General features: G+C 34.1%; 2 protein-coding genes across 2 annotated transcripts; both read right to left on the bottom strand.

Annotated features, from left to right (window-relative positions):
* Positions 1–285: 285 nt before the first annotated feature.
* LOC132759185 (thyroglobulin-like) lies at positions 286–1,091 on the bottom strand. The gene is made up of 2 exons (XM_060750908.1): positions 808–1,091; positions 286–503 (listed from the first exon to the last, which is right to left on the bottom strand). The coding sequence occupies exons 1-2, from the start codon at positions 1,019–1,021 to the stop codon at positions 301–303; spliced, it is 417 nt and encodes a 138-aa protein (XP_060606891.1). The 5' UTR covers positions 1,022–1,091; the 3' UTR covers positions 286–300.
* Positions 1,092–5,036: 3,945 nt separating this feature from the next.
* Positions 5,037–10,622, bottom strand: LOC132759190 (P-selectin-like). Its single transcript, XM_060750915.1, has 8 exons — positions 10,464–10,622; positions 10,137–10,323; positions 9,186–9,254; positions 8,456–8,624; positions 7,831–7,967; positions 7,040–7,219; positions 5,271–5,453; positions 5,037–5,125 (listed from the first exon to the last, which is right to left on the bottom strand). Exons 1-8 carry the CDS (start codon positions 10,533–10,535, stop codon positions 5,037–5,039), a joined length of 1,086 nt encoding a protein of 361 aa, XP_060606898.1. The 5' UTR covers positions 10,536–10,622.
* Positions 10,623–19,240: the final 8,618 nt, after the last annotated feature.

Here is a 19,240-nt window from a genome sequence, read left to right as displayed (position 1 = left end):
TAATCATCAAATGTCAATGGTGATTTATACTGTGTAATCACTTGGTGAATGTATAGCGCTTTTGTTCACATTCTGTTGCGTTCCATTCATTGAGCACGGGCGCCACATACCAATACGGCTATTTGAAGACTACCCAATTTCGGTTAGAATCAAGCTAGCTTGTGTTTACACACATATTGTGTATCGAAAATCTACAGATGTGAGATAAATATGTTTTTATTAGATGCCCATGTTAAAAAGATATTGCAACATTAAAATTGTCAGGTTTCTTTTTTGGTTGAGTAGAGTATAGCTTTTTTATTAAACCACACATATATATATACATACAGACAAGTACTTACTGACACAGTCCAATCTAGATTTGGACCCAGATCCTAGTGTTGTGAACCCGCTTGGACATATCGAGCATGTGCTCTCACTCTCTATGTCCTTGTACTGACCAGCTGGGCATTGGTCACACTTATCACTTGTTTCGTTAAGAAAGTAACCAATCGGACATGGTTCTGTAAAATGGATAGATATTCGATATGTTATGTTACAATATAAAACATTTGTTTATATCCGATAAGTTATGACATGTTGAAAGTGTCTTCAGATCACATTTTATGTTGTTGACAGGATGTGGCATGATATACCTTAAAGACGTCAAATTATCACCTTACAAAACCTGAATTCAATAAATCTTTCTATTGATCTAATTATTTAAATAGACCAGGTTGACCTCGTTTCATTAGTAATAGAATACTGCCAAAAAATGTCATTTACGAGAAATTATTTACACAATAAAGCTAGGTTAATTTTTCTTACTGCATATTGATTGGTCCAGTATATGACCAGAATCACATGTAATTTCCCAATTATTTGAAGTCACAAATGAAGCATTCGTTAACGTGAAATTGTTTATGTCGAATGTTCCATTGTTGATTAGATCTTGGACTGTTGGCTGCAAAATATTGACACGCACGTCATCCAATGTTTTTAAAGTGTCTTTAAGCTTTGAAGTACTAGTGTTTATATGCATTTTGATATGAAATTCAACTACAAGCAAATGGTTCTCGGCGTCAAGCGTCTCATTGCGATGTTCTTTTGTTGATGCTGAAAATATAAAAAGGCCAGGCAATGAGTGTAAGTTCAGTTCTAATATTATTGAAAGAGGTGAATAAAATCATATTATGCGTGCATCTGAAAAACATAATGGTTAGCGACATTTTACTTTATTCAACGAGTTCAATATATTTAGTAATGCACAAGTATAATTAATTATACATAACAGACCGGAAATAATGACTGTTCCATTACCTTCATTTTCTTGAGAACGGCGGCTCAATGTTCCTAGTGATAGATATCTCTTCCTGCGATTCTGTACTGGTCCGCACGTGACCTTGATATGTTCCGCAATACAAACTGCCCCAGACGGACAAACGGGCGCGAGCAACGGGTTCAAATGTATTTCAAGAATAGTCTGGAAATTCTCTTTTATTTGTGCAATTGTATCATTTTCACCGCATTTCCCGCCATAGTAAAATATCTCAGCCGGTAATTTTACATATGTTGGATCTCGTGGTACTGAAAAATTAAATGGCAGTAACTGAATAAAATTATAACATCCAAACGTTTTTTTTTTTTAAAATAATGCTGGTAGTATTTCACTTCGTCCAATATTAAATCTGATCAAAAAGAGCAGTCATATTACAGTATTGTATCTAATATTTGTGAGAGCATTTATATTTTCATCGGAAAAATATGACAAGCCTGTAGATTTCAGTAACATCATCGTTACGCATGCAAGACCATTTTCTTAACTAGAAGGGTTTTTGTCACAAAAACAAATGGCTCCCAAAACTATGGATGGTTCTGATCACTCCTGTGAATTTTGGTGGAAATTCCGCCAGAAGTCTGACCTGTTATAGTTTTTTTCTTTTTAAGCTCTGGCGGCCATTTTGTGCAGCGAAGCGGGACGTGCCGCCAATGTGCACAACTAGTGATGGTACTGTTCACTCATGTAAAGTTTCATTGAAATCCAACCAGCAGTTCTGTCTGTGAAAGCCTGACAAGATTGTTCTATTAAAAGCTCTGGCAACTATTTTATACAGCGAAACAAATGTGCTGGCGATGTGCATAACTAGGGATAGTATTGATCCCTCATGTGAAGTTGAAATCCATCACTCATGTGAAGTTGAAATCCCACCAGTAGTTTGACCAGTAAAAGCCGGACAATATTTTTCTATTTCTAGCTCTGGCAGCCATTTTGTGCAGCGAAGCGGAACATGCCGGCGATGTGCTAAGGATGGTACTGATCACTTCTGTAAAGTTTGATTGAAATCCCACTAGTAGTTTGACCTGTGAAGCCCGGACAAGTTTTTTATTTTTAGCTCTGGTAACCATTTTGTGCAGCAAAGCGGAACGTGCCGGCGATGTGCACAACTAGGGATAGTACTGATCACTCCTGCAAAGTTTGGTTGAAATCCCACTTGTAGTTTGACCTGTGAAGACCGGACAATACGGACGGGCGGATAGACAGACAGACGGCGAAGGCAAAAACAATATGTCTCCCAAAAATTTTGGGAGACATAACTAATATTTCAATTGACCCATACTCATGTATTTAAATACAGATAGTACATGTACTTTATTCGACATCAACGCAGAAATATAATCAGTTTTTAAATAGTGGGGACATACCGGGTAATTATTTCTCAAAAATTGAGATATCTATTTAATTACAATTCTGTAGGTTTTTGACCAATCTAAGTTTATGTTTATTGTTTATGCCTTTATAACCTCGGACGACCCCGGTTGTCTCTTGTTCATATGAATTGACGCCTTTCAAGCTTATTTGAGCATTTTTTTTATATATTCGAGCTAAACTCATGGTTTTAGATTTATTAATACAATATTAGAGTCTGCTCTTACCGGCATAATAACAGAAAATACGACAGACGTTATACAGAGGTTCCGAATCTTACATATAAATATTAAGTTAACCATTTAGTTTGACAACTCTTACCAGCTTAATTTATATCTATATACCTATACAATCTGGCACTGACGAAAATGGCATCCATTTGCCATTGTCGGTGCATAAAAAATAACCGTGAAAATGTGTGCCCATGTCCGGTATATCGAATTGGTCATTACACATCATGATACGTAATGGGCGTGTTAATAATGAATCATGGGTAAGGGCGCCGTTTATTGGTCCATCTAGTTCAGGGCAAGCAATTTCTGAAAATAGAAATAATAAAGATTTTATTCATTTAATTTCATAAAATAAGAAATGAGATACATCTATGAAGAATAAGTAAATTAAAGTGTCCTTGTCTACTAACCATAAGGTCCGCACATATAAATCCACATTTTATTTCATAGTTTAAAATAGATTAATTCTTAGATTTAATGACATCCTACAACAGTAACTGGTGATAGATAAAATGTAAGATACATAATTATGAAAAAATATATAAATGTAAAAAATATAGGAATAGTAACTTATGTTCAATTTACTACCCTTCATAATCAATAAAAAAACAACGTATGATGGTTTTACTGCAATTTACATGTATTTCTTTAGTCGGTTGACTGCAATATACGATTGGGGTGTGCAAATTCAATATAATAAATCTAAGGTTGGGTTCAACAGTTTTGCCTGCAGTAAATGAACCTATTTACCAATATAGTATGTCTACAAACATTCATATTTAAAGTTGTTTCAAAATAACTTCAAAAAGAAATCTGCTCACAATTACTGGGAAAAGTATACAAACTATGGGGAAAAAATCGAAAACACTATTGATTCAGCGATGAATTTCATGTGATGACAATCAACGCCTTGTATGGATGTACAAGAACGTCGAGGTCAAGTGAACAAAAAGATTTCTTTATTTTGTTTTTGTTGTGGCTGTTAGCTATTATGTACCGTTCTATTGTCTTGTTTTTAAACACTACCTCTACAAAATGGCTTTCCTCCAGATCCCCATCTCCAAACACCTTCTGATTGGCCATTGTCCTCGCACGTGATCAGATCACGGCCCTCTAGTGGCAGGTGTGCGATACAAGAAAGTAGACAAGACGCACCGTAAACATATCCGGACTTTGGTGTAGAACAGTTGAATCTCATGTAGTCATCAGTAAAACTCTCTAACGGATGCCCGCAAGTTATTTCTGTAACATTGAGAATTTTTAAATGCGGAACTTTTGAACATTTAACATGTGAAAGCCAATCAGAAAATAAAGTAGTTTATTGTTATAATTTCGTAGGACATTTCATTAACAATTCAACCAAAATGTTATTACATATCGGCACAATATCAGTCAATAAGAAAACCTTAAGTCTTTTTAAAGTAAAGGTAAATAAAAAAAAAAATTATTATTATTATTATTACATGGTATTATTATGTTATTACGACCAATCTGGTATCTGGAACGTCAAATGAGTTAGTCCCAGAATTGATATCGTACTGTTTTATTGCTTGTAAATATCCGATACAGTAAAAGTAAGTATATTGTAATTAATTTATCAAATGATTATATAAAATCATTGTATAAGTAATAGAAAGAGCATAGAAACACGAGACTATCTGATTTGTACGAGGTGGCGTAGCCCCCAAGTATAAATCAGATGTCGAGTGTCTCTTTTGTATCATAGTTAAAAATAACACATTCCCTGTTGTCAAAATATGAAACCCAAGAAAAAAAGTAACCAATGAACGAGCATCTTAATATGATATTTCTATCGCTTTCCCTGTCTCTACCGTCACAATAATCAAACTTCAGAAAAATTGAGCCAATCAATGGGCATGTTCTGGAGTCTGGGAGTGCGGGTAACTAATACCTGCACTCCAGTTAACGCACTGTAGGATTTAACTCTGACACATTTTCAACAGAAAGATCCCCAAACTATGATACAAGCACGAGATCACATGTCAATATGTCGGTAGTTTATAAAATACCTTCAATACGGAGCTGGATAAAACATTCTTGAGATTCACTTCCATCTACATCAACTGCCTTATATTTTACAATTTCAGTTCCCACCTCTAGAACTGATCCCATTGTCCCATTGTAACACCTCGGTCAGCATAAAATATCTGCGGAGTTACACAGGAGATGGTCGGCGGAGTGTCATCTAAGATAAATTAGAAATAAAGTAATTTATGAATATGCTAAACGAATATTCTGGATCCAAGTCATTTCTTAAATGATTTATGACATTCATATTCATTTAATAACAACGAATAAAACATAAAAAGTTCTTTATCATGGCAATTTACCGATACATGATGAGGCTTCATAGTTCGACCATTTTCCGTCTGCCTGGCACTGAATATGTCTGGCCCCTTTCAACGCGTATCCACTATCACACTTGAATATACAAATTGATTGATAGCCGTAGTTAGAGTCCGAACACATGACTGTAGAATGTGATGGGTATTTCGGTTCACTGCAAGTCATTTCTATAAAAACCAAACAAATAAGTAGTATAAAGTTCACTCAGTTCCACATTGTAAAATTGAGTGAAAATCACTATGTTGTAAAATATATGGGTTTTTTTTCTTATCCATACAGACCATTGTGGTTTATAGTATATAAATAATACCAGGCACCAGGTATGCGCTGGATTGTTACATTTTGATGGCACATAATGCAATATTTAGTAAATTAATCACGTGAGATATAATACGGTAATTTAGATATATAACATCTATAATTATATTTCTTTAACAAAACGTTATTTTATTATTACCACTATTTCAAGCGTCAAGTTATTTCTGGAATACCTTTATAAGAAGATAGGTCGTTACTTCCTGTAGTAATGTCGTTTCTATTTGAATATACACGATGCATGTCTACGACAAAAACGATTAAAACAGACGCTAATTGATATATGCACGGTCGTCCATACCGTTTTCACGGACGGGTATGAGATAAATGCTAATAAGATCGATTTGTGCGAAACACAATGTCAGACTAGAACTGTGTCCAAAGGACACGGATGCCCCCCACTGACAACATATATATGCTATATAGTGAAAAATTCAACAAAGGGCCATAATTCAATTAAATTTGGTCGCAGCAAAAATTCCTTCCTTTACTTCCATCTACACATTAAGGTTTTCATCCCTGGAAGTTAAAGCAAAATCTGCCATCCGGTTTAAGAGGAGTTGCGTTCACAAAATTTCTATATGGTATACAGTGAAAAAAAATCATCAAAGGGCCATAATTCTGTTAAATTTGGTCGCAGCAAAAATTCCTTCCTTTAGTACCATCTACTCATTAAGGTTGTTAATCCCTGGAAGTTTAAGCAAAATCTGCCATACGGTTTAAGAGGAGTTGCGTTCACAAAATTTCTACATAGTATATAGTGAAAAAAATCAACAAAGGGCCATAATTCTATTAAATTTGGTCGCAGCAAAAATTCCTTCCTTTACTTCCATCTACACATTAAGGTTGTTCATCCCTGGAAGTTTAAGCAAAATCTGCCATCCGGTTTAAGAGGAGTTGCGTTCACAAAATTTCTACATAGTATATAGTGAAAAAAATCAACAAAGGGCCATAATTCTTTTAAATTTGGTCGCAGCAAAAATTCCTTCCTTTACTTCCATCTACACATTAAGGTTGTTCATCCCTGTAAGTTTAAGCAAAATCTGCCATCCGGTTCAAGAGGAGTTGCGTTCACAAGATTTCGGGACGTACGGACGGACTGACGAACGGACGGACGGACAAGTGCAACGCTATATGCACCCCACTTTGTGGGGGCATAAAAATTTTAAACCTAGGCTCTCAATTGACGACAAAAGAGTGCAAAGACAAAACATTTATCTACATCCCTTCTTTTAATTGTGTAAAACGTTTTGTATTTTATTATCAGCGCTATTACATCGCATGCCAATAAAAACACAGTATGAAAGACTAATATATTTAGAAATATAGAACTTTCACTGTATAATTTTCTCTGTTCGTATCGTAATTGATACCTCCAAAACGTAAAAGCAGGGACATGCGAAGAAAACATTCATTTCCCTCTCCCATCTTTACTTACTGTCACAAGTTGGGATGGCAGACCATGATGGCGACACAGCATTTTCACACGTAACTTTACTAGTTCCGGTCAGTTTGTATCCATTGTTGCATGTATAGTGACACGTGCTTCCAAGAATATTGCTATTGTCACACTTTCTGGCGCCATTAGCAGGCCATGGTAGGAGATTACAGGTCAGCACTGGCATAAAGAAAATATTTAAACATCATGGTATATATAGTTCTTCCTATTCTCTACTTATTTTCTTTTCTTTTACCATCGCTGGATTGGTTTGAGGTAAACAGCAATTCAAGACCTTTCCCACTACAATACATTTAACTGTTAATGAAATCTGAAGGTATTCTGTGACAAAACAACATATTTAATACGGACACAGAAGTATCTTACATTTTCTTGCTTATTTAAAGACTGTTCCGAACTTTAAATTTTAAGGATGTTCTAAATATATTAGTCCCTTATAGTCTAATCGGTCTAATCCGAACCTTTTTTTTATTTTATTCAAAATCTAGTTCGATTGTAAATGAAAGTATATGCTTATAGACGCAGCCTCAAATCCGCTCTGAAATCAACCAGTTCTAAGCAATGGAAGTAGTTTATTTCCTAATGGAACTACAGGGACCCCATTTGATCAAATCACACTTACATGTTAACAAACTATACGTTAGCAAAAAATGTTTGAAAAACGTAATGTTATGCATACAGAAATGTGTACATGGTTGAAAAAAACTGCTGATTTTATGGTATTAATAGAAAAAAACTAACAATGTATTTCTTGTAACTTTGGTACCTACCAGTGACCGAGAATGAAAAGTCACAATATGTAGACATGCCGTCTGAATCTGTAGCTTTATATTTGATATGATGGACCTTTCCATAGGTAGTTCCATGAAACCGACCACCATTTATACCACCATCAACTTGTATCACTCTGAAATATGAGACAATTAAAAATCACGCACGCACGCACGCACACACACGCACGCACGCACGCACACACGCACACACACACACATATATGATTTTTAATTGTTACACTTTAATACATTCGATATTATATAATACATGTACATGTATATATAATTTACAATCCAGGCAATCAATATAATGAATGAGGATGACACTTTTCAAATGTTAAAAGAAAGAAAATTATTTAAAAAATAGCTGGAAAAGAAAGCAACAATGTGAAATCATGGTGAAATGTAAACAAAGTAGTATTTTGAGTACCATACAAAATTATAAATCACTTTAACTTTATTAATTTCCAAAAGGTAACAGGTCGTGTTCAGGTAAATGGTCCGTGTGTAAATTTTAGAAATAAAAATAACAGTGTTTCTAGAGTTTCTAGAGCATAATGGGTCTTTAAACATATAATTTTAAACAAAAGTTATGAGAACATAGTCTAATTATGTAACCTACCTTGGAGTTCCTCCGTTTCTATCCGTGGCTGACGGTACGGTCCATCTAACAACAACACTGTTCTCGCCAGCACCAACATTATAGTTACCCTTGATGTCCTTTGGTGTGCATGGTCTAGGAAATGAAGGCCGGTATTTGATAGGTGTTCGGCCTCCGCTTCTTTTGCCACCTATTTGATAAGTACATTCAAACTTCACAACCATTCTGCTAAATCATACCCCGACTATATTAAACATGTGTTTATGTTTCCATTAATTCATTCTTTTATTAAGTTTTACACGAAGTCTGAAAGTTTAATCTTCAATTAGTTAAACAGCAATATTTAAATTACAGGGCATGAAAATATTTGAAACAATAGCGGTGCATTTTTTATTTGCTAGCCAGGTTACTAGAATAAATTAAAATAACACCATTGTAAGGGACTACATGTAAGGTATGTCACTAAACTGCTTTGATATACTAGTATGTAACATATTAACGCACTTTGGAGTTCGTTTCTCGAGTTTGACCCCCAAAGTACTTGTGACCCCAAAGTGCAATGTTAGTGCTATTTTAGTGACAATGGTAAACCGTAATGGCTCTCTACTCCAGTTATATAATCTAGAACATTCGCTTCTCAGCGACAGTGTTTTAAACATTCTTAACATATATTCTTATATCTAAGTGACAATGTATTTCAAACCATGAATGTAAATGAAAACAAAAATTGTTTTTTTTTATTTCTACTTACAAAATATTATGCAAGTTACTATTGCCCCACCGATAACTGACCAAAACCGCTTATTCCTTTGTAACAATTCTGCAGATAAAATGCAATATTTCAATGACTTTTTTCTTTCTTAAATTTTGCAGATAAAGGTACATGCCAATGTTTATTATTATACAATAATTGACTAGTGTGCCATTGAATATGATGCGATATCCACCGGCAGAAAGTCATATTAACCGAGGCGATACCTATAGCCTCGGTCAATATGACTTTATGCCGGTGAATATCACATCATATTCAATGGTACACCAGTCAATAATTGTTTCATTATATGAGTAGGCAATAAGAATTTAAAAAAAAATCACAGAAAGTACAACTTTATATGCCTGTTTCGTTGAAGCGCGGGAAAAAGACCCACAACTACGTGAACGTTGCGCATACAAAAGTAATTTTTTAAAGTTTTTACTCTTCATTGCGGTGAACCTTTTAACTAAGATAGTAACGTAATGATATTTTAATCGAGAAATATTCAATAAAGAACAAAACGCAACAATAATAAGAGATTAATACACGACAGAGTAGGGCCGGAAGGTGATAATCGGCCCGCAAAATGAATAATGGCCCCGAGGGCTTCAGCCAGTGAATATGATACTACACCCAGTGAATATGATTCTATAAAAAGTTCTGTTGACTACTGTTTGGACTAATTAATGAGATTGTAGCTATATTTAGATAATAAATTATAAACAATAAACATTCAAACATAATATTGATATAATTCAACAATTGTTATACTTCGGAGAAATAAAAAAATGAGCCAATTTTGAAGAACATTATGATAAAAAAATAATTTATAGAAATTGTTTTCCAGCAGTATAATTATTTTGTGTGTTTCGATTATAAAAGAATAAGCATTTAACATTATATTTATCATCCTTTGTGTCCTTTATCAAAATACAATACATTTCATACCAACGGAACTGTCAGTCCCAGACCAATGGCCGTGTACACATGTGAGCCTCTGATCATCTCCCACAATACACCACCCTTGATGTCTAACCATGTGTCCATCCTCTTCTACTCCAAAGCAGCCATTCCGGTAAAAAGATTCAATCTCTTTAATATAGCATTTCTTTTCGCTCAATTCGGGCTCAATTTTCTGAGTAAAGAAACATACATGTATAATGTTACTAAAAACCAACAACGACTGTTCATTCGTTAATTAATTAGTTAATTCATTCATTAACATGCTCCCTAATATGTCATAGAATAATTAAAATATAACTTTCATGCACTTACTTTGATTTGAGTAGTAAAATCAACTCCAAAGCCCAGGAGAAAAACAATTAAAACACAAACATGCATCTCCATCACCGTTACTTCACAAGAAATGATCTCGCATTTATGTTAAAAGTTAGAACTGCGCATTTCGGTGAACTTTTACTTTCAGTTCTAATTACTTTTTAAGTGGGCGGATGGGTAAGATCTATATAAAGCATATACAATATGATCATGTACGGAAAAGATAAATTGACCTATTATTCAGACATAAATTTTAACTTCAAAATACATAACAACTCATCTAGATAATGAAAAGTGGGTGCAAATTCCATCAACATGCAAAACTTAAGTACTTATACGGAAACTAATTCTTTAGGTCTCAAAAAAGAACAAATGGATATTATTCATATACAGAGCAAAGAAATGATGTCATTCCTTTTTGATTGAAATCTGGTCGAGGCACTTGCAGGGAAAGAATGTGTGTTTGTTAGACAAGTATTTAAACTAATGTAAAGCATTGCTTGCTTTGTATGTGTGAAATGTAGTTAAATTCGTGCCCTATCATTGGCTAGCACGGCCTTTTATAGTTCCTTACATATATACTTACAACTTCTGTATTCTTTGCAAGCCTTTTCATAGAGACCCTTGCCTCTTGAGCAGTCCGAATTGGTAATTTTAAACGTTTGTTGTTGTTGTTTTTTTTATCAACTAATGAAAATATTATTTAAAGCCTCCGGATTCATGCTAATTTTCATGAAAGTTTTGAAAATGTATTAAAAAGTAAAATATCTGCGTTAGTAACGCAATAGAAATATGTTGAAAAATACTGCAAAATCGGTTTTTAATCACACATAACATGGAAATTACTACTTTTATCTTGAATCTTTTTACTTTTGTAAAAACATCTTTGCTTTTTCTCAAGTTTGATTTTTTTGAAATATTTGGTTCATCTGGAGGCATGCATCTTTAATGGCTTGAGTACGTTTTACAGGAAGTTTCGTCAGGGTGATGAATGCTTCGCCATTCAAAACGAAAGTGTTGACCCACTCATGCATAAATTGTGACTCTTTTCCCTACATTAATTATTTTACTTTACGAGATAATATAATAATGTCTTCCGAAACGACATGTTTAAGTAGTACAACTCGCATTTTCATTGTCATGACTTTGCTTTGAAACATATGTTTTTTTTTTTGTTCTTTATTTTGTTGTTGTTGTTTAATGGGTTCAGCGGTGTCTAGACTTCGTCCTTGACCAAGATCATGTGATATTCGGTATTATTTTAATGTTGGGGTGCCTCCAAATTCAGCCAATTAATACGGAGTCTACGGAAGCCAATATACGTTTGACCGTTGTTAATACAATGTATATCAGTCGGAGTAAATTCCCCGTAATGCGCCCTAACAAGGATACTTAACCTTTGAGTTTTAAATGAAAGACATCCGTCTATTTATCTTTCCAAATTTTCAAGTATGGACGAAGCAATATTAAATCATCTTATCAAAGCGACTTTAACGTTTGCTTTGTCATCGATTGCCGAAAAAAAACAACATCTAATTAATAGACTTACTCCGAAATTAAGAATATTTTGGGTTTTCCCTGCTAATACGGGGGTACAAACAAACTTTTGCTTTTAACAGTTTCGAAATTAAGCGCAACATGTTGACTTATGTAATGTGACAGATAGTGCACTAGCATTTGCCGAATACCGAACAACATCATGAAAGAGTTTCGCTAAGAGAGTCTCGAAGAGATGAGAGAACCTTCCACCAAAAGCTTACTGGGCTGTTGCCTTCACAGTGTATAAACAAGTCTACTTCCTGTTATCTCAAGAAAGGTACCAGTTAAAATATATAGGCTCCCTAATCACAAGTAGCATGTGCTTTTATTCGTAAGACAGAGTACACATTGAATTGTATTGGCTCGTAAGACATGGTACACATTGAATTGTATTGGCTCGCAAGACATGGTACACATTGAATTGTATTGGCTCGTAAGACATGGTACACATTGAATTGTATTGGCTCGCAAGACATGGTACACATTGAATTGTATAGACTCGTAAGGCATGGTACACATTGAATTGTATTGGCTCGTAAGACAGGGTACACATTGAATTGTATTGGCTCGCAAGACATGGTACACATTGAATTGTATTGGCTCGTAAGACAGGGTACACATTGAATTGTATTGGCTCGTAAGACAGAGTACACATTGAATTGTATAGGCTCGTAAGACAGAGTACACATTGAATTGTATAGACTCGTAAGACAGAGTACACATTGAATTGTATAGGCTCGTAAGACAGAGTACACATTGAATTGTATAGACTCGTAAGACAGAGTACACATTGAATTGTATAGGCTCGTAAGACAGGGTACACATTGAATTGTATAGGCTCGCAAGACAAGGTACACATTGAATTGTATAGGCTCGCAAGATAGGGTGCACATTGAATTGTATAGGCTCGCAAGACAGGGTACACATTGAATTGTATAGGCTCGCAAGACAGGGTACACATTGAATTGTATAGGCTCGCAAGACATGGTACACATTGAATGGTATAGGCTCACAAGACATGGTACACATTGAATTATATAGGCTCACAAGACAGGGTACACATTGAATTGTATAGGTTCGCAAGATAGGATACACATTGAATTGTATAGGCTCGCAAGATAGGATATACATTGAATTGTATAGGGCCGCAAGACAGGGTACACATTTAATTGTATAGGCTCGCAAGACAGGGTACACATTGAATTATATAGGCTCGCAAGACAGGGTACACATTGAATTGTATAGGCTCGCAAGACAGGGTACACATTGAATTGTATAGGCTCGCAAGACAGGGTACACATTGAATTGTATAGGCTCGCAAGACAGGGTACACATTGAATTGTATAGGCTCGCAAGACAAGGTACACATTGAATTGTATAGGCTCGCAAGACAAGGTACACATTGAATTGTATAGGCTCGCAAGATAGGGTGCACATTGAATTGTATATAGGCTCGTAAGGCAGGGTACACATTGAATTGTATAGGCTCGCAAGATAGGAAACAGTGATTTCTTTTCTCCACTGTGATTTTGTACCAGATTTTAGATACTAGATTTTAGATGAATATATTTATAATTTATTTGATAATCAGGTTATAAAAATGAGATAATTATCCTTTATTTTATTTCTGGTTGAATTAGTAAATTAATTGATAGTATGCAATATTTAAAAAGAAAAAACAAACAGTTAAATGAACAAAATTGATAATTCTGAAAATCACAGTTACTGTTGCACTCAAAAATCAAAGCACAGAAGGCGCTGCATTTGTTGGGGATGGTTGTGAGATTATAAACCAATTTGTTTTTGTATAGTGCCACCAATGCTTTCCAGCGTTTGAATTGTAGTAAATTGGCTATAAGACTTATTGCAACACTGATATTCAATTCAATGTTTATTTGACTTAAACAATTGAAAAAAAAATTGAGTTGCCTTAACTGGGTTTTGAACTCCAGATCTCTCGCTTCTTAAGCGAGCGCTAACTGTTGTTTAACACAAATGTAAATAATCATGGAGCTTACTATAAGCATGTATATCTATAAAGAATAAAACAATATTAGAAATATTCGACCATTCGGAAACTTTTTTGCTTGAAAATTAATGCGCCTGTCATTTGACCATCTTTACGCAGTGGCCTCCCTGAATTTTTCGGCGTTAGCGTACATATAAAGGGAAGTAACCGCTTCAAAAAAGCGGACTACTTTCGGCATTTGCAATTAGTTTAAACATATTTATTCCCGAAAGTATATATAATGTACATACAAATATATAACAAACAAAACATTTTTACACAATGGAAAAGGATGAGAATGAAAGACAAGTCTTATAGAATTCTTCTCCTTTGGCGAACTATATGGTTTGTCTTAAATAAGTTTACAATTAGTATATACTAGACAAGGGAATAAGTATTAATTATACACACATAAAAATATATATTTATATATAAACTTTTATAGAATAGATTAACTACAAGTAGATGTCTAAAATGTAAGAATATATATAAAAGAAGAAAACAAAATAATGGAAAAGAGAAGAAAAAGGGTGAGAGAGGATTATAGTCTCAATTAGAATGGATCTAAGTAAATCTTTTCGTTTTTTCTATATAATTTTGTACATTTGTAAATATAATAACGTTGTCCTGGTATGTAAGAGATGGGTCACCATAGAGAAGTTTATGAAGGTTTATGCTGAAGTCTTGCAAGTTAAGGAGGAGTGTTCTGCGGACGGCATCGTATGCACAGCACTCGAAAAAGAAATGTTGGGTAGTTTCAATTTGCCCACAATTACACAAAGGGGTAAGAGAAATGTTTTTCAAAAACAGGTGGTGATTTAATGCGCTGCAGTTCGTTCGAAGCCGAGTGTGAATGACCTGTAGTTTACGACTACCTGTATAAAAGTATGTTGGTGTATATTTTCTGTCCTTGTTTAAGAAAGTTTTAAATGAAGATATTGTAGGGCTGTTTCGTATTATAACAGGCAAGTTGTTCCAATCACGAATAACTGATGGCAAGAAAGAATTGTGGTACAGAGTAGTCCTTGATGTAATTCCTCTGATATCTTCAGAGTTTCGTAAGCTGTACTGGGATTGATTTGGATTTGGTATTAATGGTGAGAGATAATCTGGAGTTTTGTTCGACTGCATATTGTAAAACATATTTATTTTGTGTTTATAACGATTCCCAATTAATTTCTTTCTGCAAAGTTTCTAGTGAGATAAGCTTGGTTGCACCAGTTGCAATGCGTGTACATTCATTTTGAATCTTATCAAGTTGTTCGAGTTCATATTGGGTACAATTGCACCAAATTACATCACCGTATTCCAAAATAGGTCTAATGAATGCTATATAGATGATTTCCAAAGATTTACGATCCAGAGAGAATTTCAGTTTACGCATTATATTAATCCTTTTCCAAGCTTTATCAGTTATGTATTCAATATGTTTGTGCCATGTGCAGTCAGAAGAAAGAAAGATGCCTAAATGTTTGTGTTCAGAAACTTCTGGAATTTGTTGGTTAAACATATGCAATGAAGGGTGATGCTGACGATTTCGCTTTCTGGTTACAAGTAGGGATTCCGCAATTTGCAATTAATAGCCTCAGGGTCTAAAATTTCGCTACCATTATTTGTTTGGTCTGACGACCCAAATAAATAAAAAGAGTAGGTTAGAATGACCTCCTCTGATAACATTGCAAATGGCGTAAGGGTTCAAAAGGGAGGTTACTGTTGCACTCAAAAAAGAGTAGGTTAGTGTGACCTCCCCTGATAACAATGCAAATGGCGTAAGCGTTCAAAAAGGAGGTTACTGTTGCGTTCGTTAAAAAAAAGAGTTGTTTAGAGTGACCTCCCCTGAAAACATTGCAAATGGCGTAAGGGTTCAAAGGGAGGTAATTGGTGCGCTAAAAAAGTCAATTTGAGTGACCTCCCTTGAAAATATTGCAAATTGCATAAGAGTTCAAAGGGTGGCAATTCCTGCGCTAGGTTTCAAACGGAGGTAACTGTTGCGCTCAAAAAAGAGTCGATAAGAGTGACCACCCCTGATAACTTTGCAAATGGCGTAAGGGTTCAAAGGGAGGTAATTGGTGCGCTAAAAAAAGTCAATTTGAGTGACCTCCCTTGAAAATATTGCAAATTGCATAAGAGTTCAAAGGGAGGCAATTGCTGCGCTAAAAAAGAGTAGGTTAGAATGACCTCCCCTGATAACATTGTGAATAGCGTATGGGTTCAAAAGGAAGGTTACTGTCGTGCTTAAAAAAGAGTAGTTTAGAGTGACCTCCCCTGATTACGTTGCAAATGACATAAGGGTTCAAAGGGAGGTAACTTTTGCATTAAAAAAAGAGTAGATTCTAATGACCTCCCTGTTAACGTTATGAAATTTTAAAAAGGATAATTTCTTGAAAAAATTTGAGTACTTTTCATTCTATGTATATAACAGAATAATTTAAATTTTGCAAAACATGAACGTTTCAAAAGCGTTTTGTATGCATTAAATATTGGAGATATATTTCACACGTTGTTTTCAAATATTATCCTGGGGGCATTTTTGCCGAAGTACTGTCCCATGACGATAACTTGAGCCTATGTTTACATAAAAATTAAGGCACAAGAAGTTTAGGCTTGGTTGTGTGCCTGGGGACGTATGTTATGTTAATATGTCCGCCTGACAGTATTGCCTTTCGTGCAGTAGGACGGATAACTTTATGTAAACATTGTGTTTTGTTGTTGAAATCAGAAGACATATAAGATGGCAATTTTTAAATCAGGAAAATAATGTTTGTGAAATGTTCAGAAACAAGGGAAAATAAAACTTGTGGAATGATTGAATGAAGTTTTGCCGCATAATGGAGAACATTGTATCAGTGTTAAGTGGTTAAAAAATCATGGAACACATTCTTTGAAGAATTATTTTGTGCCCGTAAATTCAATTAACATTTGAATCGCAATAAAATTGTTGTTTATTATAATTAGCATAACAGTATCTGTGTAACTGTGTTCCAACTATTTAACTTTACTTAGTAAATGTTATGAAAATAAATGCATGTAATGCGTATAATTGTTCTCTTTATAAAATATAATGTACAGTGGAAAGTCTGATTTTAAAAAAATTATATGAGAAAAAAAAAAGAATTTTCAGGGGTTGGGTCTATAAATAAGAGAAAACAGAATATATTTAAATTTTAGTTTTACTCAAGAAAATCTAAAATGAGCATTTTAAAAGATGCTTACCTCAGTAATGATGTGCTTACTTTAAATATATCTGTCATGTATGTGTACGTCAATAAGAAGTGATTCACAAGAAATGTAATGTAAGTCTATTCGTATCTGGAGAGAGCACAAGTATACAACAGACGACGATATTCATATTGGAGTGAAATAACTAATATAATATTGCAATATACGTAGCCCATCTAGCAACTATTTCATGGAACACCCAATATATGATGTATTGTGACGCCGTAATATGTCACAACGCCGCTAAATGTCGCACCATTGCCGCTAAATGTCACAACCGCCGCTAAATGTCGCACAATTGACTACCGTTAAATGTCCCGAATTGACAAAGTTTCAAAGTTTTATTGATATCTCAAGGCCCAACAGGGCATGTGAGAAAACAACAATATAACAAATGATTACAAAAAAAGTAAAGTGATACATATTAAAATGAAACCATTACAATGTTATGAACATAATTATGTACATAAAGAAACAAAACAATATATAATAGATTAAAAATAAAACATGTGCAAAATTTAACAAAATTAGAATCGGAGAATGAGATCAAAATGAAAAAAAATATAGCAATATGTATTATTAAAAACAAAGATAATTTTCTGAAAGAATATTGCTAGATTGAGTAAAACATTTTTGCTTTCACTATTCATTAACTTTGAAAATTTAATAATGTTTGGTCTATGAAAATATGAATTGTCTAAGTATGTCTTTCTCAGGCATTGAAAATAGGAACAGTTAAATAAATACATGTAATGAAATTCGTCACCTAACAGATTATCAGAACATAAACAACACACTCTTAGACTTCTATCCAAAATTTAAAAAAAAGTCTACCTGTTTCAATTGGCATTTTGTTGTTCATACATCTAAACTTGAAAAACGCTATTGCTAAATCTGATGGTAAAATGTTAAAAAACCATATTGAGTTTTAAAAATTCTATAATTCAGACATTTACTGGATTTATAAACAAAAGTTTGGCAACCTTGAATTGGTCCTTAATTGTAACAGAAATAATTTTCTTAAAATGAGGGACGGAATTGACTGACTTGAAAAACCGAGAGAATTTAAGGAAGTATGCACAAATTTCAACCAAGGAAAATCCATATCAAAATCAGAGTATAGTTTCTTTGACATGAAATACAGCATAGAACAAATTTTATCTTTTTTATCATTAATCAATTTGCCCCAAGAGTTCAGAACTCTAGACTTAATTTGCAATGACAAAGGCAATATTCCTAGCTCGCCATAAATCATACATGATGGGGTAGATTGCAACTGTCGCAACTGTTACGTTAAATGTCGCACGATTTTCCCTTACCGTTAAATGTCGCAACACTACCGTTTAATGTCGCAAGATGTATATTCATGATAAAATTAAGTTTGCTAATTGTATTATATTACAATAACCACAGAGTAAATGGCTGTATATAATAAGTAACTTTGGTTTTTTTATTATTATTATTTAACTAAAATAAGCTTCGAGGTTATAGCCGTTAAGTGAGTTTGTCGTATACATAAATACATAATTGTTAGACAGGTTTAATCACATTTATCAGCATATATAAGCCTTTTTCAAACAAACTTCTTTTTTCTATGGGGGGTGGGACTCTTGCTCTCTATATTGTATTCTGTAACCCAGTCAATGTATTTCCTTAGTAATGTATGGATGAAATAATAAAGAATGAAATATTTTGTAATGAAATATTAGACATCTATGTTAGGTGTAGATGTCGGGAATAAGAGACCAGTTAGTTTTTATTTGTTTGGGTCGTCAAACCAAACAAATAATGGTAGTGAAATTTCAGACCCTGATGTTCTTATTTGCAAATGCCGAAAGTAGTCCAAACTCCTCGAAGCGGTTACTTCCCTTTATATGTACCTCAACGTCGAAAAAATAAGGGGAGATCAATGCGTAAAGATTGTCAAATGACAGGCGCATTAATTTTCGTAACAAAAAAAATAGTTCCCGATTGGTCGAAGATTTCTAATATTTTGTTATTCTTATAG

This window comes from Ruditapes philippinarum, unplaced genomic scaffold, assembly GCF_026571515.1.
Source record: "Ruditapes philippinarum isolate M1 unplaced genomic scaffold, ASM2657151v2 ctg132_1_1_1_1, whole genome shotgun sequence".
Lineage (NCBI taxonomy): Eukaryota > Metazoa > Mollusca > Bivalvia > Venerida > Veneridae > Ruditapes > Ruditapes philippinarum.
This window is presented reverse-complemented; position numbering and strand designations above follow the sequence as displayed.

Coding starts and splice junctions, on each gene's coding strand:
- LOC132759185 (XM_060750908.1), bottom strand. CDS start 1,021: ATGCATATAAACACTAGTACTTCAAAGCTTAAAGACACTTTAAAAACA. Junction 504..807: donor ACTGGACCAATCAATATGCA/GTAAGAAAAATT, acceptor TCCATTTTACAG/AACCATGTCCGATTGGTTAC.
- LOC132759190 (XM_060750915.1), bottom strand. CDS start 10,535: ATGGAGATGCATGTTTGTGTTTTAATTGTTTTTCTCCTGGGCTTTGGA. Junction 7,968..8,455: donor AGAAACGGAGGAACTCCAAG/GTAGGTTACATA, acceptor CTCATATTTCAG/AGTGATACAAGTTGATGGTG. Junction 5,454..7,039: donor TGCCATCCCAACTTGTGACA/GTAAGTAAAGAT, acceptor TGGTTTTTATAG/AAATGACTTGCAGTGAACCG.